At 38.2% G+C, this 21,169-nt stretch overlaps 1 protein-coding gene across 1 annotated transcript in view; it reads left to right on the top strand.

Annotated features, from left to right (window-relative positions):
• The window catches only part of HIF1A (hypoxia inducible factor 1 subunit alpha), a 49,115-nt gene extending 29,117 nt beyond the window's left edge, over positions 1 to 19,998 (top strand). Inside the window, exons 7-15 of the mRNA XM_054716008.1 lie at positions 2,364 to 2,470; positions 3,536 to 3,683; positions 7,478 to 7,698; positions 8,365 to 8,651; positions 12,945 to 13,067; positions 13,197 to 13,621; positions 17,171 to 17,279; positions 17,870 to 17,996; positions 18,694 to 19,998. Of these exons, the coding sequence (XP_054571983.1) occupies positions 2,364 to 2,470; positions 3,536 to 3,683; positions 7,478 to 7,698; positions 8,365 to 8,651; positions 12,945 to 13,067; positions 13,197 to 13,621; positions 17,171 to 17,279; positions 17,870 to 17,996; positions 18,694 to 18,845 (1,699 nt within the window). The 3' untranslated portion in view covers positions 18,846 to 19,998. The remainder of the gene's footprint in view (positions 1 to 2,363; positions 2,471 to 3,535; positions 3,684 to 7,477; positions 7,699 to 8,364; positions 8,652 to 12,944; positions 13,068 to 13,196; positions 13,622 to 17,170; positions 17,280 to 17,869; positions 17,997 to 18,693) is intronic.
• The last annotated feature ends 1,171 nt before the right edge of the window (positions 19,999 to 21,169 follow it).

Raw genomic sequence — 21,169 nt, 5'->3', positions numbered from 1 at the left:
AGAAAGGTTATTTCAGAAAATTAACAAAATGATCATGACAGAGGAGTAAAGACAGCCAGTTTAGAGTTTGGCGAAGTAAGGTTTTGAGTTTGACTAGTTATTTTTCTGCTTAGAGTTCTTTGTAGGTACTTCTTCACATCTATAACCCTTAAGAACAAAGATAAAAAATTTTAAAATCTAACATATCAAACTTGTAACATCTAAAATATCCCATAAGTAGCTATTATTTACTATACCAATTTCCACTTACAATCATTCAACACGTTAATTTGAGCACCTGCTATGTGCATGACACTAACTGGCACTAAAGTAGAAATGAAGATTAACAGTTCTGCCCTCCAGACACTTACAATGAATAAGTGGTACACTGCATAGTTGTTTTAGATCACAGGTTTTCTAGTCCATTAAAAATACTTTTTATCAGATTTTCTGGATCACTCCTCTCCGTTTTGGTACAGAATATAAGGTTTGTAATTCCCTAAAGTTAACTTTTTACCTTTCTTCCTCGATATGAATAAAATTGGCCTTCTAGGGAATTATGTGCTATTTACATCTTTAGTAGTAACATATTTCAACTCAGATTGAGAAACACTGATTGACATCAGATTAAATCAGCGTTTATTAACGTAATATACAAGACCCTCATTAATCTGATCCCCCTACCTACTTTTCTGGCCTCGTCTCTTTCTGCTTGCCCCCTCTAACCATACCAGTCTTCGTTGGCTATACAATGCCAAGCATTTTCTCACCTCTGTCTTTGCTTTGGTGTACCTTCTTCCTGAAGTGGTTTTGTTCTCTCTTTGACTCTCTCTATACTCAACTCATAAATCTCCTACAAAAAACATCCTTTATCCCACCATTCCTTCTTGTGGGTCAGGGTGGTGTCTCTGATTCCTATGCTTACCACGTTATTTCTTAAGTAGATAGTAAGTGGACCAGAAGATTAGCCACATGTTGAGTTTTGTCTTTCCATTTCACACCTAGAACAGTGCCAGGCATACAGACATATCAAGGTATAAATAATGAAAAAATTAATTTCATGGGAATATTATTTAAACATATAACCTTCATAAAACCAATTAAAATTATTTTTAAAGCATAATTTAAAGAAGAAGGCTGTTGTGGTTTCCTTTGAAATGCTGCCACCTAGTGTAGATATGTTTAGGGAGGTTCCTTTGTAAAGAATTTTGGATTTTGGCTTAAGTTGGCTTAATTTTTGTTTTGTTTTGTTTTTACAAATCAGTTTTCTGTTTGTTTATTTTGGAATAAATTATAGCAGATCTTTCCTTAAAGTGTGACAACACAACAGTATTATTTTTACACATTTCTTAGGAGAATATCTTCCCTGTGTGCTTTCTGTCATTAATTGAGGTGTGATTTCATTTGGGGGGGGGCGGATTTTTGGACACAATAATATTGTTACGTAACCTTTGTTTACACCTCAGAAATTCCCTTGAAATCTAAACTCTGAGAAATAAAAAAGCTTAACTCATGTTTTGCTTTCAGAAAAGAAGAGAACATTTCTCTTCTAAGAAGTGCTAAGAAGAGCTTTCTCTTTCCCATAAACAGGTTTCCATTTCACACTGTGGTTACAGAGAATAGTAAGATTTCGTCTCTGTCCTAAAGGAACTGCCAGAAAATCAGAAGGATTTTGTTCTAGTCAATTTTCAGTTTGATAGCATTGTTTCATCTGAAAGGAATTTCTGTAATTTTATGTAATTAATTTCCAAAATGAAGTACAAGAGCATCTTCTAAAACCAACAGAATAGGTATTCCTTTATTCCCATTTAATGTAGATACTCGAGTTAATAATACTGAAATTTTGTAGTGGATATTGATCCCCCAAAATGAAGCCTTGCCTAGTGGACCTGTTTTATGAAGAATGTGATTTTGTGTACACACACACACACACACACACACACACACACAGGAATGTGATTTTATGGCAAGATAATGTTACGGATTTAATCTCTATATTTTAAATTAAGTGTTAGTAACTACCTTTATGACATTTACCATTTAATTTGCAGTACTTCATATCTATTTATTAATAACTTGTCTTGTTACCAAAAGTATATACAATACAATGTGATAAAAATGAGTAACATGTTTGAATGAAGGGGATTAAAGGGTTAGATAACAGGGTGAATCCAGAGAACTTAAAGAAACAGATGGTGCCATATTTAGTAACTGCAGAGTTATTAAAGGTGAGATGTAAATTTATTTTCAGCAAAGAAAAATGCTCTTTATTTTTTAAAATTCACTTGTTCGTAATATTAATGCATATTCATTACCGTAAAGAAGCAAAGTTTTTCATTATCAGTTAATTTCTCTTTTTTCTTATTACATTTTTTACTTAACAGAATTACTGAATTGATGGGATATGAACCAGAAGAACTTTTGGGCCGCTCAATTTATGAATATTATCATGCTTTGGACTCTGATCATCTGACCAAAACTCATCATGATAGTAAGCAGAATGGATGAACTCATTGATATTCTCTTTAACTCTTTTCAGTCTCTTTACTTTTTGGTCATACAGCTATGTACATTTAACTTTTTGGTTAATATTAACCATTCTTTCTAAACTATCTTAACAAAATTCTTCCTAAAGGATCTTGACCATTAAATCTATGTTTTATATTTGTTTAAGCAATACTAATTAAAGTAGAATCATTTGATATCTAAAACTTCCCAGGCATTTTAAATACAAAGGCTCAAAAAATACATTGCAGGATATTGTAGCATCATTTTCAGAATTCATACTTAAATATTAAAAACAGTGGTTGGAGTACAAAGCATTCAGAAAATATTTGTGCGATGAAGTGAATTGTTTAGTAAAGTGAAGGTGATTAACAGCATGTACTAGTGGTGATAAGTACCCTGGACATAAGATACGTTTCTCAATTTTACTCAAATGTTATTTAAATATCCCACGATAAGTAAAATATTAGAATTTTTCACTTGCCTGTTGAATCTGTACTTGAACATGACTTCCCAGTATGATTGGGGATGCCTCAGTGTCACTGAATGTGATTAGCCTTGAACTACCAAATGGCCACCAATATTCATGATAATATCATCTTTACTATTTCTCTAGTACTTGCTCCCAAGTCAGTAATTAAGATTGCCTAAAGTGCCAAAGACTTCAGCATAATCAATTGAGATTCAAATATGCTAGGATAGCTACTTGAAGCATCTTTGGTTATCTGGAAACTATAGCGGGAATTTAAGAAAATAAATTCCTTTACTGAATTTTAGGAATTTTAGTCATTGTTGTCCTTCATTCCTGGCTTTGATTTTATTTAAAGTGACAGTTTATTTGCGGGGGGGTGGTGGGTAGAAGAATAAAATTGGGTACATTTTCAGCTACTAGTATCCTGGGGCTTTTTCTCTTTCAATTTAAACAATTACAACTGATGCCATTAATGTAAGCATCTCTCCTTTTCTAAAACAATGATCAACATTTAGCATCCATTTGATTGACAGTTCAGTTGTTATTTTCTCCGCATGACTCTTTCCATTTTACTTCTAGTGTTTACTAAAGGACAGGTAACCACAGGACAGTACAGGATGCTTGCCAAAAGAGGTGGATATGTCTGGGTTGAAACTCAAGCAACTGTCATATATAACACTAAGAACTCTCAACCACAATGCATTGTCTGCGTAAATTTTGTTGTGAGGTAAGCTTGGGAAAGAAATATTTGGGGAAAATAAGTAATAACTATTTTTGGATACTCTACTTTTAAAGGGAGAAAATATTTTCAACATTAACTGAATTTTATTTTCTCATTTCTATCTAATTATGGTTTTTAGTATTCTAATCTGTGTTTGTAGGCCAGCTTTTCTACAGTGATTCTACTACTACCAATAGCTATCTATTCCCATTCTTTTCACTCCGATATTTTAAAAGACCCTAAAAAAAATACCAGATCTATGGATTAGTTTGTTCTAGTCATACAGCTGTCAGCTTGTATTACCTCACAGCAGCTATGTTATTTTTGTAGGAACAGTACTGGCCTTGGAATAGTTAGGTTTGTGTCGTAGCTCTGTCATTTCTCCATAAACTTGGGAAAGTCTCATTTCTCTCAATTTCATCCATATTCGAGAGATGATAATACATAATTCAAAAGGTTATATGAGAACTAAATGAAAATCTATGTGAGATTACTATAAGAGGCTGTATAATGTGATATGTGGTTCTTGAATATTCTTGAGTTCTTCCCTTAGCTGATGGACTTGTGAATGTTATAGATATCATAAACTAAACCTTCATTTGATCAATTTCAGTAGGCAAATGCCCCCTTTTAGTCCATCTTCCATATTACCACCAGGCTGGTTTTTCTTGCATATATATACCTGCTCATCTCATTTTCTTTAGAATTATTTTAAAGATCCCTTGGTCACCTCCATGATAAAGACTCACCTACTTGCAGAACATCACTTCTTGTCATTATCTTCTATACTCCCATGCATTCATAATTGTAGCCCTCTTTCTAACATCTATGGCTACCTCTCCTAGGAAGACTTTGGTCATTTGTTTTTATTTTGGCCAATTCTGACACCATCCTTTAATGTTTTAATATTAGTGCCAAAGAGTTGGTGACTTTCCCATTACATAAGAATCAATTACTTGGAATGCCTTTTACCCCCTCACTGCAGTCTACCTAACAAATACTATTTGAGGCCAAGTTTCAGCTTGTAGGCCTCTGAAGCAAGCTTTCTCCATTTTAGCAATCACTTTGTTTGCACATTTACTTTCACACTGGTCTATAAAACTTGAGGGAAAGGGTTGGGTGGTCTATAAACTTGAAGGAAAGGGTTGGATCAAGCATGTCAAACTTGCGGGCCGCGGGCTGTATGCGGCCCGCAATGAATATTTTTGCGGCCCAGCCAATATAACAGTATGTAAGAAATGTTTTAATAAAAATTTCGTAATCTAATTTTTACAATATCCTGTTATACATAACTAGAGGCCTGATGCACAAAATTTGCGCATGGGTAGAGTCCCTAGGCCTGGCTGGCGATCAGGACTGATCAGGGCATTCCGGCTGCTGGCCGGGGCCTTCGTTCCACAACACCCCCTGGTGGTCAGCATACATCATAGTGAGCGATTGAACTCCTGGTCTCCCAATCTAACTCCCAATCTAACTGCATGGGGTGGGGAGGGGTGTCCCTCAGCCCAGCCTGCACCCTCTCATAATCCAGGACTGTTGTTTCCCAACAGCTCGCCTGCCTGCCTTCCTGATTGCCCCTAACCGCTTCTGCCTGCCAGCCTGATCACCCCCTAACTACTCCCCTGCCAGCCTGATTGATGCCTAACTGCTCCCCTGTTTGCCCCTAACTGCCCTCCCCTGAAGGCCTGGTCACCCCTAACTACCCTCCCCTGCAGGCCTGATCCCCCCCAACTGCTCTCCCCTGCAGGCCTGGGTCCCTCCCAACTGCCCTTCCCTGCAGTCCTGGGTCCCCCCTAACCTCCCTCCTCTGCCAGCTTGGTCACCCCTAACTGCCCTCCCCTGCAGGCTTGATCACCCCCAACTGCCCTCCCTTGCAGGCCTGGTCCCTCCCAACTACCCTTCTCTGCTGGCCTGATCGCCCACAACTGCCCTCCCTTGCAGGCCTGGTTCCTCCCAACTGCCCTCCCCTGCTGGCCATCTTGTGGCGGCCATCTTGTGTCCACATAGGGGCAGCCATCTTGTGTGTGGAGTGATGGTCAATCTGCATATTGCTCTTTTATTAGATAGGATAGAGGCCTGTTGCACGAGTGGGGGCCAGCTGGTTTGCCCTGAAGGATGTCCCGGATCAGGGTGGGGGTTCCCTTGGGGTGTGGGGAGGCCTGGGCGAGGGGCTTGTGGTTGTTTGCAGGCTGGCCACGCCCCCTGGCGATCCAAGCGGAGGCCCTGGTATCTGGGGTTTATTTATCTTCTACAATTGAAACTCTGTAGCCTGGAGCGGAGCCAAGCCTTCTGCTTGCTCCGTGGCGGCAGCCATTTCTGTTGGGATTTATGTACCTTCTATAATTGAAACTTTGTAGCCTTAAGCGTAGGCCTGGGCCGGCCAGGGTGTGTGGAAAGCTTGGCTTCCTCCATCGCCGGGGGCAACCCTAGCCTCCCGCACTTTCCAGCTCCGTGGCTGCCGCCATTTCTGTTTGGATTTATGTATCTTCTCTCATTGAAACTTTGTAGCCTTGAGTGGAGGCCTAGGCCGGCAAGGGCAGGCAGAAAGCTTGGCTTCCTCCATTGCCTGGGAAATGCAAGCCTCCCTCCTGCTTTCTGTGGCCGTAGTCATTTTGGTTGGGTTTATTTGCATATTTGCTCCTGATTGGCTGGTGGGAGTGGCTTGTGGGTGTAGCGGAGTGATGGTTAATTTGCATATTACTCTTTTATTAGGGTTATTAAAAACGAACTACAACATTCAATAATGACTGATTACTAGAATTGTGTTGCATTCATTTCCCTTACGCGCAGGCGCACCATTTCTCTCCGCTAATACTAGCAGCAAATATTTTAGCAGCCGATTGCCACGTCATTAGTCTTGTACTGACTTGTTTGGCATGTGCAACAGGAAATATTTCACTTTCGGAGAAGAAGAAAAATAGGTTTATTTGTGTTACACTTGTTAATTTGTGCAGTTATTCACTGTCTGATAAGTTAATGTTCAAGAAAAAATATTAATTTTTATTTAAAATGTTCTATTATTTTATGTTAATGATTACTCATTTATATCTGCCCTTTGTACTCAGCATGTCGCTATAGAAATAAACTTACATTTCTATGAAAATTGAAGCTTTTGTTTTTTTGCAGCCTGCATAAACTTAAACCTTGTTTATTTGGCCTTTGTTAGCCTTTTGAGTTTGACATGTTTGGGTTGGATATTTTATTTTTGTATCAGTTTATTTCACATAGTAAATACTATCTGTTGATGAAAGGAGCAATGACATTTATATTTAAGCCAAATGAATATGGAGCTGTTTATTATCCCTTTTCAACTATACCCCCACAGGTGATATCACCATATCATTTTCCTACCACCATAGAAAATATGGCACTCCTCTTAGAAAGAAAGACCTGAGTCATTTACCTATATATCTTTATATTCTAGAACCATCCTTATTGCCAAAGAATTCTTCTGTGCCAATTTCATTATATGAGTCAGCATAAAAATTGGGAAGGTCTATTTATGTCTTTCATGTACTTCATGGTTACATTTCTTTGTCACCACCACTCTTCCCAAAAGGATAGCTGAAGTTTCTTAATTGAAACCAGTCAAATAATTTGAATTATCTTATACTGTGAATTTTGATAAGTCTTTTTCATACTGGTATTTTAAACCCTGAATGAATGAGAGATTAGGTCAAAAGATCTTAAAATGTTCCCTTTTCATAAAGGAGAATTTTTTAGGAGATAAGAGTCCCTTTTCCTCTACCCCCATTGTGTCAACTGCTCATTTAAGAATTACTGATCTCTCTTTTTGACAGTGGTATTATTCAGCACGATTTGATCTTCTCCCTTCAACAAACAGAATGTGTCCTCAAACCAGTTGAATCTTCAGATATGAAAATGACTCAGCTATTCACCAAAGTTGAATCAGAAGATACAAGTAGCCTCTTTGATAAACTTAAGAAGGAACCTGATGCTTTAACTTTGCTGGCCCCAGCTGCTGGAGACACAATCATATCTTTAGATTTTGGCAGCAATGGTGGGTCTTTAGTTAGTTTATTAATTGCCTAAATTGTGTCTGCTGATGCAAGCCCATTTTAACTGAACTTGATGCTAACATTTTTTTGTTGGTAATCATTTGGACGTCATGGTCTTATATATTTCATTTTTCATAGTCTTCTTAAAAGTATTTGCTTAAATATTTTGCCTCTGTAATTTCTCAGCATTCCTGTTTTTGTCACATTGTTGGAAATTGTGCTTCAAAGTGTCCTTAAGGTATTTCTTTCCCCACTTTAACTTTTCTCAACTACTCTGCTATTTCTATATCCTACAGTCATATTTTCTCCACAATTTAGCAAAATTATATTGCAATATGTATAGTTGCATTAAAGGATAAGTAAGCAGTCATACCAATATCAAACATTAAAAATGAAAATTGTAATTTCAAACTAGGTTAAATTTTAATGAAGAAACAGTTGGAATTACTGGGGTTTTTATGTCATGTCGATTAATAGGAGTTGTCAGTAGTGGGTTAGAAAGATAACTCAGACTTATACCATAGAATCTGTAAACGTTCTGATTAAGGAAAATTGGGTAACATTTTTGTTGTTTGAGTGAACTAGACAAACCTTTGGTAAAGGATATATTCTATATAAGTTAAAATCTAGATATTCTTTAAATTGACTGATTTTTTTTTCCCCTACAGACACAGAAACCGATGACCAACAACTTGAGGAAGTTCCATTATATAATGATGTAATGCTCCCCTCATCTAATGAAAAATTAGAGAGTATAAATTTGGCAATGTCTCCATTACCTGCCTCTGATACTCCAGAGCCACTTCGAAGTAGTGCCGACCCTGCACTCAATGAGGAAGTTGCATTAAAATTAGAACCAAATCCAGAGTCATTGGAACTTTCTTTTACCATGCCCCAGATTCAAGATCAGCCGGCTAGTCCTTCTGATGGAAGTACTAGACAAAGTTCGCCTGAGGTAGGTGTCATGATGTAATAAGAAAAGGATAAATTTCAGATTTTAATGTTCAGGAAAGAATGTATTTGTAGATTTTATTCAAACTTTAATTTGACCCACGTGTCATGGATTTTGTTTGTGTGCATTTTAGCACTCTAAAATTACTGCAATAATTGTTAAGAGCTTAACTTGGACCTCAGTGGAACATGGGAAAGAACAGGCTTAACAAAAATGTAAAGGAAAAACTTACGTTGCTCCTCTATATCAATAAGACAATAAAAGTCTTGAATTTAGACATCCACAGAGAAAAAACTGTGTGCCTATGATAGGTTTAAGCCCATACATATTACCCATTGAGTTGGAGAATTGTCCAGCAGCAAAAGGCTTAAAAGGGAAAGTACCCTAAGCTCTGCCCAATTTAGTATAGTTTCCATTACTATTTTTAAATTCTCGGTAAGTATAACATGAAAATACCAAATCTTACACAGAGTAAATACTTAATAGCTGTTTTTATACAAGTTCTGTCACAATAAAAGTTCTCTTTAAGGACAAGGTTGGGCTAAGACTGAAGGTATCACATAGGGCTCTATTTCTAAATCTAGAGTGCTTCAACTTCAGAGCTTCCTGTATCTAAAAATATGCTCTAGAGTTGGGTAACAGATCAGAATATGATGACTTGATAAATGAGGCACAAATAAGCTTTAATAGGTGGTAAATAATTTCATATTCAATATCTGTGGATCCAAACTGGCAAGCTAAAAGTAGGAGATTTGACATCTCATAGCCTTCTGGAGAACACTTTCTAATCTCTGGTTATTTAGTTTGCCTAGCACAAAATTTTTGTTTGTTTGTTTCTTTTTAATATATTTTATTGATTTTTTTACAGAGAGGAAGGGAGAGGGATAGAGAGTTAGAAACATTGATCAGCCGCCTTCTGCACACCACCCACTGGGGATGTGCCCACAACCAAGGTATATGCCCTTGACTGGAATCGAACCTGGGACTTTACAGTCCGCAGGTCGACGCTCTATCCACTGAGCCAAACCGGTTAGGCACAAAATGTTTTTGATTCGTTGTGTTTTTAATCTAACAAAAATGTTATAGTGAGGGAGGCAAAAGCTTATGCTTAGAATACATAGCTATAATTTTTTGGTTAGAGTTCTTGTTCACAACTTTAAAAAAAAATGTTTTTATTTTAGAAAGGAAGGAAGAAGAAGGGAGAGAGAGAAAGAAACCGATGTGAGAGAGAAACATTGATTGGTCGCCTCTTGCACACAGCCTGACTGGGAATTGAACCTGCAGCCTGGGCATGTGTCCTGACGGAATCAAACCAACAACCTTTCCGTGCACAGGACAACACTCAAGTGAGCTGAGCCACACCAGCCAGGGCTTCTTGCTCAGAATTTCTAAAAGAATAGTACATTCATTATGGTGAATGCAAGTAAAAGAACTTAAATCTCCACACCTACCCCTCAGAGTAGCTGTAAGATTTTTAAGTAGATCACTACAGGTATGTGCCCTCTTAGTACAAAAGTAGATTCCAGTAAGTATATCATCTTGTTGGTGGCCAGTTGGGTACCCTGTGGGAGATGAATTATTAGATGAGTTCTATTCTTTAGCATAAACAGAATAATGCATCGTTTATTCTTAATTTTATTAATGACTAGAGGCCCGGTACATGAAATTCATGCACGCAGGGGGCGGGGTTGTCCATCAGCCCGGACTGTGCCCTCTTGCAGTCTGGGAGCCCTCAGGGATGTCTGACTGATGGCTTAGGCCAGCCATGAGCCCGGCTTCTGGCTGAGCGGTGCTCCCCCTGTGGGAGCACACTGACCACCAGGGGACAATTCCTGCATTGAGCATCTGCCCCCTGGTGGTCAGTGCGTGTCATAGCAACTGGTGGTTCTGCTGTTTGGTCGATTTGCATAGTAGCCTTTTATTATCTAGGATGTTATTATTACATATAGTCAGAAATACATATATAGAATTCCCCTTATCCATGGGGGAACACTTTCCTAGGCCCCTAGTGGATGCCTGAAATCATGGATAGTAATGAACCTTAATCTACTTCCTGAGCTCTGCTAGAAATGTGGCAGCAGCTTATTCATTGGCAGATGCAGGGTACAGTAATTGTTATATTTTCATCCCTTACTTGCTTGCAGTAAATGGCTTATTCGTTTCAGGGGATCCCTTGCTGAAGCATTCATATGGGCTTGGTGCTTTCTGGCACAACACATTGCTGTCAGTTGGAACATGTTTTCTGTTCGTGTCTTCCACCCATAAATTTAATGCCTTTACCATCTTAACTAAGCATTTATGCACTGTGCCTGTAATTTGCAGTTTAAGATGTGACAGCAAAACTAGCATGCATTTCTTTTTCCTTCACAATTTCCTGGATATAAGATTTAGTATTACTGTAGATCTTAGCAACCTCAGTGTGTGTGTGTGTGTGTGTGTGTGTGTGTGTGTATACTAGAGGCCGGGTGCACGAAATTCGTGCACGGAGGGGGGTTGTCCCTCAGCCCAGCCTGTACCCTCTCCAATATGGGACCCCTCAAGGGATGTCCTACTCTCCGTTTAGGCCCAATCCCACCAGGGAGTCGGACATCCCTCTCACAATCCAGGACTGCTGGCTCCCAACTGCTTGCCTGCCTGCCTTCCTGATTGCCCTTAACCGCTTCTGCCTGCCAGCCTGATCACCCCCTAACCACTCTGCTGCCAGCCTGTTTGCCCCCAACTTCCCTCCTCTGCTGGCCTGGTCACCCCTAACTGCCTTCTCCTGCAGGGTTGATCACCTCCAACTGCCCTCCCTTGCAAGCCTACTCCCTTTCAACTGCCCTCCCTTGCAGGCCTGGTCCTTCTCAACTGCCCTCCCTTGCAGGCCGGGTGCCTCCCAACTGCCCTCTCCTGCTGGCTATCTTGTGGTGGCCATCTTGTGTCCACATGGGGGCAGGATCTTTGACCACATGGGGGCAGCTATATTGTGTGTTGCAGTGATGATCAATCTGCATATTACTCTTTTATTAGATAGGATAGAGGCCTGGTGCATGGGTGGGGGCCAGCTGGTTTGCCCTGAAGGGTGTCCTGGATCAGGGTGGGGTTCCCTTGGGGCATGGGGCGGCCTGAGCGAGGGGCCTGTGGTGGTTTGCAAGCCGGCCACACCCCCTGGCAACCCAAGTGGAGGCCCTGGTATTTGGAATTTATTTTCCTTCTACAATTGAAACTTTGTAGCCTGCAGCAGAGCCAAGCCTGGGGCTCCCTCCGAGGCCAGCAGCCATTTGTGTTGGGGTTTTAATTGAAACTTTGTTGCCTTAAGCGGGTGGGCCTGGCCAGGGTGTGCGGAAAGCTTTGCTTCCCCTGTTGCCAGGGCAACCCTGGCCTGCTCTCTCAAGCTCCATTCTGCCGCCATTTGTTTGAATTTGTTTACCTTCTATAATTGAAACTTTGTAGCTTGAGTGGAGGCTTAAGCCTGGCAAGGGCAGGCGGAAAGCTTGGCTTCCTCTGTAACCTAGGAAACCTTGCTCTCTGTGGCTGTAGCCATCTTGGTTTGGGTTAATTTGCATGCTCGCTCTGATTGGATGGTGGGCGTGGCTTGTGGGCGTGGTTTGTTGGTGTGTCAGATGTTTGGTCAATTTGCATATTTGTCTATTAGGTAGGATATATTTACTTATTGTGTGTGTGTGTGTGTGTGTGTGTGTGTGTGTGTGTATTATTAAGTCAAGAATTTATACATTTTCACTTAAAGGAAGCACTTTACAGCTGCTCCCTGGCATGTCCAGATTGCCAGCATCACCACTCTTGCACTTTAGACCTTATTAAGTAAAATAAAAGTTACTTTAAACATAAGCCCTACAACACTGTGACAATTGATCTGATAACCAAGATGGCTACTAAGTGACTAATGGGTAGTTAATGTATATAGTGTGGATATCCTGGACAAGGGATGATTGATGTCCGTGGCAGGACATAGTGGGACTGTGCAAGATTTCATTACACTACTCAGAACAATGCAAAATTTAAAACTACAAATTGCTTACTTTTGGGATTTCTTATTTGATGTTTTCAGACCTGAGTTGTCCACAGGTAACTGAGAAACTGCAGAAAGTGAAACCCCAGATAAGGGGAAGCTATTGTATTAGCAAGAATTGTTAAAAGTGTAAGCTCAAAAATTTAACTTTTCACTAGTTAGGTAAAATTTGATAGAACAAATGGACTTTGTTGTGTATTCTCTGAGATCTGGTTGGATTATTCTAACAACTAGCAAAACACAGAGGCTTATTCTGGGAAAGTGAATACATTTAATTCCTTTTACAGCCTACCAGTCCCAGTGAGTATTGTTTTGATGTTGATAGTGATATGGTCAATGAATTCAAGTTGGAATTGGTTGAGAAACTTTTTGCTGAAGACACGGAGGCAAAGAATCCATTTTCTACTCAGGTATATAAATTTGTTTATTATATTTTACATTAATCTTTATTAAATTTTTCATCTAATGACTGAGTTTAACTTGTTTTTCTTTTGTAAGATGTGGCCATTGTAAAAACTCATACATTTGTTGTTCTATAGGACACTGATTTAGACTTGGAGATGTTAGCTCCTTATATCCCAATGGATGATGACTTCCAGTTACGTTCCTTCGATCAGTTGTCACCATTGGAAAGCAGTTCTACAAGCCCTCAAAGTGCGAGCACAGTTACAGTATTCCAGCTGACTCAAACGGAAGAACCACCTGTTACCACCACCACTACCACTGCCATCACTGATGAATTAAAAACACTCACAAAAGATGGTATGGAAGACATTAAAATATTGATTGCATCTCCATCTCCTACCCACGTACCTAAAGAAACTTCTAGTACCACAACATCACCATATAGTGATAATCGAAGTCGGACAGCCTCACCAAACAGAGCAGGAAAAGGAGTTATAGAACAGACAGAAAAATCTCATCCAAGAAGCCCTAACGTGTTATCTATCACTTTGAGTCAAAGGTATTTATTTATATGTAACATTAAAGTTATAGTTCTTTTATTTTTTAGAAAATGTGTATGATGGTAAATTATTTCTAAACATAGCAAACTTTCTGATATATATTCTTTAAAGTACATAAAATTGATATACAAATTTTGAACTTAGAATAAGCACTCTAGGAACTATTTCTAAATTAGCTTATGTATTTATTTTCTCTAAAATAGTCATATCACCTATCTGAATGTAGGGTCTTCTAATACTTCCAAAAATAAAATCTAGCCAGTGAGTTCTGTAAATGTACAAAAACTGGCTTGGTTTCTTTCTTCTTTTTTTAAATATTTTTATTGATTTCAGAGAGGGAGAGAGATAGAAACATCAATGATGAGAGAGTATCATTGATTGGCTGCCTCCCGCATGCCCCCTACTGAGGATTGAGCCCACAACCTGAGCATGTGCCCTTGACTGGAATCAAACCCGGGACCTTCCAGTCCTCAGTCCAACGTTCTATCTACTGAGCCAAACCAGCTAGGGCTTGCTTGGTTTCTTATGGTTGGTTAAATCAGGCTAGTTTATCCTTACTGCTTCCGTTTCATGGAGCACTTTTTAAGCCTGAAAAAAAGTCCTCCCTACTTACGGGTATTTCCAATTCCACAGTGAGCCTGATGGTCTTTAGTCCTCAGTATTCAGTATAGATATTTATAAGACTTCTTTTTAAATTTTATGTATAGTTATGATATAATTGCTTTTACTGTTTTTTAAATGCATTTTCACTGATTTCCGAGATGAAGGGAGAGAGGAGAGAGAGAAAAAAAATAATGATGAGAAAGAATCATTGATTGGCTGCCTCCTGCAGGCCCATACTAGGGACTGAGCCTGCAACCGGGCATGTGCCCTGACCGGGAATCAAACCGTGATCTCCTAGTTCATAGGTCAATGCTCAACCACTGAGCCACACCAGCCAGGCATATTTTTCATTACTTATTTATAGAACATTATATTTTATAGGTTAAGTAGGGTTTTAAGAGCTACAGCAGGAATCTAAGCCTGATTTTATGACATTGCTTCTATGGAGTAAATTTGAGCAAATATCTGGACACCAGACACATTTTATTAAATTATACTTTCTGTATATAATTTGTAATGGGATTTAACATGTTTTAAATTTAAAGCTCTAGTTTATAGGAAATAAGTTTTAGCTAGTCAGTGGGGCAGTGTGTGTAGGAGAGAAATGATTCTTTTTCTACTGTGCCTAGACTGATCCAGATATCAGTAGCAATGGGAAAAGGCACTGCCATAGCCAGGGCTCATGGCATGTTGCTCTGCCTTGCATCATTGCTTTGACCTAGAGTGCTGGGAGAGGCCTTTTCCTAGACCTAAGAAAAGATCTTGGAGCTTTAGATTTAAAAAGGAGCATTTTATATTACTTTATAAATTACCATGTTACCAGCTAACTTTAAAATTTAAACTCTGAGTTCCTCTAGGGAAGCGGTCGCCAACCTTTTGGACCTCACGGACCACCAGTGGTCCCCAGACCACCGGTTGGCGACCACTGCTTTAGGGCAATGACAATGTCTTGTTGACATTTTAGTGGTATTAATAAATTCAGTACCTATCGTGTACTAGCTATTCAATAAATGGTTATTGTGTGGATAGATGAATAAATATCCTCTATAATAATAAAAGCATAATATGCTAATTAGACCGGACAGCCAAACATCCTTCTGGATAAAGCCGCAGCGGCTGCGAGGTTCCGAGGGCAGTCATCCACGGTGGCCGGCAGCGGCAGCAGCAGCGGGGTGATGGGGGCGGCACCTTCCCCTCATAGGCCCAGTCGCCTCCAGCACAGGGAGGCTGCTGGAGGCTGGAGGCAGCGATAGGAGGTGGTGGCAGTGGCAGGGTGATGGGGGCGCAGTGCCTTCCCCTGATCGGCCTGGTTGCCTCCCACAGAGGGAGGCCAGACTGCGGTTTAGACCCACTCTGGGCCTAAACCATCAGTAGGACATCCTCTGAGGGCTCCCAGACTGTGAAAGGGGGCAGGCCAGGCTGAGGGACACTCCTTCCCCCACCCCCGTGCACGAATGTTTGTGCACTGAGCCTCTAGTAGTAATATAATGGTGATGACAATAACCTGTTTACAGTTTACTATTAGCTACAGGAGACTATGGATATTCAGTTTTCTGAACAACTGTATACTTGTCAAAACCAAAGTCTTAGTATTATCACGTTAGCAAATTTTTTTTACATTAGTTCCACTATAGTATGCACTAAATACCTTACGAGATGAATTTTATGAACTATATGGAGGCTTTTTCATTACTAATTTTCTAGGTTATTATTCACAAAATCAAAGTACTGTACTAAGCCAGACAGCTTTACAGCAAAGATTAAAGATAACCATTAAAAGTACTGCTACTGCCCTGGCCGGTGTGGCTCAGTTGGTTGGAGCATTGTTCCGTACACCAAAAGGTGACGATGTTTCTTTTCTCAAAGGATGTTTCCCTTTCTCTCTCTTTCTCTCCCTCCATCCCTTCTTCTCTCTAAAGTCATTTTTTTTAAAAGTACTACTGAGGTGATATTTATACTATAAACTGAATTATACTTCATAAAGATAATATAGTTATGTAAGAATTTTAAAACCTGCCTGTCTGTATATTGGAGGTTTTACAAAACTGCATGTAGGAAGGAGTTAGAGTAATATATTACCTACCCATATAAATTCTCAACTATATGTGAAACAGAGCAAGGAGCCATTTATGATTAATGTATTGATGGAGTTCTTGAGAAGACAAAGTAGCTCTGATAAAATTGATGCATTTGACCCACCAAGTAGTTCTTCACTATTTAATATTAATTTTAGGTGCAGGTTTGATAACATACCAATAATGGAGGCAAATTGACTTAGTAGGAAGATCACTGGGGGGGGGAGGGCATGGGTCTAAAGAGATATAGAATGTACTTCCATATCCACAACTAATTAGCAGTGGGACTTTGAGATAGTTACCTAACAGGCCTCAGGTTTCTCATTTATAAAATGGTATTATATATGTATGTTACTATCTTTGGGATTGGAGTGAAATTAAAATAAACTAGTGAATATGAAATGTTTTATGAACTGAAAATGCTATGCAAGTGTGAAATTAATTTTGTATCACAGTAGTCCCAAGATTATCTGAATTATATTAGATGGAATGAAAGGCCAATATTTAAGTTTTTGACTTACAAAAATATCAATCTAGTTCACTTTGATTAATAGGGAAATGCAAATTTTAGGATATTTTGTTTCAAAAATTGAGCTTTGGTGTTAAGCTTCTGCCCCCTGGTGGTCATTGCTCTCCCACAGCCAACTTCCCGTTGCCAGCCAACCTCCCATGGTCCCTCCCCCAGCTGGCCAGCCCCTATTGACTCCAATTGGCCCCAATCACCAGCCAGGCCAAGGGACCCCACCAGTGCACGAATTTGTGCACCAGGCCTCTAGTATAAATATATTTTTTTGAGAAAAAGCTATTTGGATAGTTCTTAAAAATAATAATAAAACAACCATATTTTTATTAAAAAAATTTTTTTTTCAGAACTACTGTTCCTGAGGAAGAACTAAATCCAAAGATACTAGCTTTGCAGAATGCTCAAAGAAAACGAAAAATAGAACATGATGGTTCACTTTTTCAAGCAGTAGGAATTGTAAGTGTAAGAGTGTGTGTTTGCTTTTTCTAGTCTAGCTAATGTTCTATTTATAAGTTACATATATAGATAATTCCTTGTTCTAAATACTAAAGTTGTAGTTTTAGAATTAAACATTGATCTTTTTTTCACTTTGTACACTCTCTTAAAAACAAAAACAATGAATACATTCTCGGTGTAAAAATTTCAGATAATACAGATGTATTTTTAGTAAAAAGTGATGTTCTCCCCTTATTTCACCCAACATCACCACCAGTCTTGTTCTCTTCCCTTTAAGTTAATTTCCCCTTCTTATTCCCAAAACACAATAATTTTCTTAAGTCAATGTGCACAGTGTAACCCATACCGATATTTTAAATTAACCAGATTAACTGGAAAGAATTTACAGAGAAGTTGTGTTAGCCATAATGTATGGCAAATAAATGGCTTGATCATAGTAGTGGTAAAAGAAAAAATTAAAAACAATCAGGGGTAGTATTTGATTTAAGAAACCTTCCTTCTCCATGTTATTAAACTTTCATTGATATCAAAGTTTTTGATTTTTTAAAAAAAACAACATAGTAAAATTGAAGTAAGTTTCCTCTTTTTAGGGAACATTATTACAGCAGCCAGATGATCGTGCAACTACCACATCACTTTCTTGGAAACGCGTAAAAGGATGCAAATCTAATGAACAGAATGGAATGGAGCAAAAGACTATTATTTTAATACCCTCTGGTTAGTTTATTCTTTTTGTCCTGAATATCAATAGGAGAATTATATGGCTTTTTATTTAGGAGCTTTGTTCTAAGTGATAGTGGTTTTCATTCCTTAGCAAGATTAAAAAGTAAGGTAGCATTTTATCTAATGTCTGTAACAGCTATTTCAAGATGGAACTTTATATTTTTAATAATTATCTTTGATGTGTCTATATATTATTAATATTGAATAGAAGCTGAACCTTGTAAATGTTTATGCTTTTTTCTAAATTGATTTAGCACTCCTTTGTCCTTCCTTGTATCCTGTAAACATTTATGACATAGCACCAGTAACACTTGATTACACTTGTTTACATAGCGATGGTTTACACCAGTGATGGGCAACCTTTTGAGCTTAGTGTGTCAAACTTCGCCAAAAAACTGAGCGTAACTCGGGTAGTGTGTCACTTTGAGGAGAAAACTAACTCCAAGACTCTAGTCGCAAATGTTTCATACTCAGGAGCAGCAAATGTTTCATCCTTGGCATGCGGCCGCGTGTCATCAGAAATGGCTACGCGTGTCATAGGTTCGCCATCACTGGTTTACACCATAGACTAAAAACCCTTCCAGAAAGAGTTTATATTTGCCTTATGTTCCCAATGCCTAGTGCATAGTGGGTGTTTAATAATAATCATTGACTAGATGAATGAATACTTAGATATCTCTTTGTTTTCCAGACTTAGCATGTAGACTCCTTGGGCAATCAATGGATGAGAGTGGATTACCACAGCTGACCAGTTATGATTGTGAAGTTAATGCTCCTATACAAGGCAGCAGAAACCTACTGCAGGGTGAAGAATTACTCAGAGCGCTGGATCAAGTTAACTGAGCTTTTTCATAATCTCATTCCTTTATTTTGGACACTGGTGGCTCATTACCTAAAGCAGTCTATTTATATTTTCTATATCTAATTTTAGAAGCCTGGCTACAATACTGCACAAACTCTGTTAGTTCAGTTTTGATCCCCTTTTTACTTAATTTACATTAATGCCAGATCACAGACAGCACATTTTCACAGTTCTTTGGTATTTAAACCATTGCATTGCAGTAGCATAATTTTTAAAATGCACCTTTTTATTTATTTATTTTGGGCTAGGGACCTAGTTTGTCCCTTTTCGAATTATTTTTAATAAGATGCCAATATAATCTTTTAAGAAGGCAGTAACCTTTCATCATGATCAGGTTGAAAAATTTTTACTCAGTTTTTCACATTTACATTAACAATAGTGTTTTGCCAGCAGTACATGGTAGCCTCAATTGCACAATATATTTTCTTAAAAAATACCAGCAGTTACTCATGCAATATATACTGCATTTATAAAACTAGTTTTTAAGAAGAACTTGTTTTTGGCCTATGAAATTGTTAAACCTGGAACATGACATTGTTAATCATATAATGATTCTTAAATGCTTGTATGGTTTATTATTAAATGGGTAAAGCCATTTACATGATATAGAAAGATGCATATATCTAGAAGGTATGTGACATTTATTTGGATAAAATTCTCAATTCAGAGAAATGAATTTGATGTTTCTATAGTCACTTTGCCAGCTCAAAAACAAAAAAACAATACCCTATCTGTAGTTGTGGAAATTTATGCTAATATTGTGTAATTGATATTAAACCTAAATGTTCTGCCCACCCTGTTGTTATAAAGATGTTTTGAGCAGATTGTGTACAAACAAACAAATCATGCTTTGTTAGCAAAATTGCCTAGTATGTTAATTTGCTCAAAATTTGATGTTTGGTTTTATGCACTTTGTCGCGATTAACATCCTTCTGTTTTCATATAGATTTCAATAATTGAGTGATTTTAGAGGTATTATTTTAGAAATATATAGTTGTCACAGTAAATATCTTGTTTTTCTATGTGCATTGTACAAAATTTTCATTCCTTTTGCTCTTTGTGGTTGGATCTAACACTAACTGTATTGTTTTGTTACTTCAAATAAACATCTTCTGTGGACCAGGCCCTCCTTGATCAGCTTTTATGTTAATGTTTATTTCAATACCTCCGACTCCTAAAATTGTTTGCCAACAATTTAAGTATTTTATGAAGATTACATTGGCATGGATTAGTTATTTCAAGTAAAATCTATAATACCGCATTTTCTGGCGTATAAGACGACTTTTTAACCCAGGAAAATCTTCTATACGCCCAGTCATCTTATACGCCAGAAAATACGGTAATCTACAATAATAAAAGCATAATATGCTAATTAGAATGGATGACCTTCCGGACAAAGCCAGGGCTCTGAGGGAAGCCCAGGTCCTGGGTGCCAGAGGGAAGCCGGGGGAAGGAAGGCCTACTCTTGCACGAATTTCGTGCATCGGGCCTCTAGTAATTTTAATATTTTAATATGAATGGGATGGGTGAAACAATCCTAAACATTATAGTAACATAGTGTTGTAAGGGCTAGAATGTCCTCTAAAGATTTCTACCCTTGGCCGGATAACTCAGTTGGTTAGAGCATCTTCCCAAAACGCCAAGATTGTGGGTTCAATCCCAGGTCAGCACACATATAAGAATCAATCAATGAATGCATAAATAAGTGGAACAGCAAATCAATTTCCATTCCTCTCTAAAATCAATTAATTAAAAAAACTTTTTTTTAAATAATAAAGATTTCTAATCTACTTTACAGATGAAGAAATTCAGACCTCAAATGGTAAACGATTTGTCTAAGCCCTAAAGGTAATAAATGCCAGACCAGAGATTTAAACTTGGGTCTTCTGACTCTAATATGAAACAGAACTAACCTTGTTTTTGTTTTGATGATACTGTATATTTAAATTTTTAAAAATAGCTTTGATTTTCTTCCATATATATTTATGAAATTGCTATTATTCTCTGACTATAAAAGTAATACATTCTCAATTTTTAAAAAGCATAAAAAGACCCAAACCAGTTTGGCTTAGTGGATAGAGCGTCGACCTGCAGACTGAAAGGTCCCAGGTTCGATTCCAGTCAAGGGCATGTACCTTGGTTGCAGGCACATCCCCAGTAGGAGGTGTGCAGGAGGCAGCTGATCTATGTTTCTCTCTCATTGGTGTTTCTAACTTTCTATCCCTCTCCCTTCCTCTCTGTAAAAAATCAATAAAATATATATATTGAAAAAGCATAAAAAGGTATTTAAAAGAAGCAGAAAAAT

This window comes from Eptesicus fuscus, chromosome 5 (genome assembly GCF_027574615.1).
Source record: "Eptesicus fuscus isolate TK198812 chromosome 5, DD_ASM_mEF_20220401, whole genome shotgun sequence".
NCBI lineage: Eukaryota > Metazoa > Chordata > Mammalia > Chiroptera > Vespertilionidae > Eptesicus > Eptesicus fuscus.
Note: the sequence above shows the minus strand (reverse complement) of the source record. Positions and strands in the feature narration are given on the sequence as shown.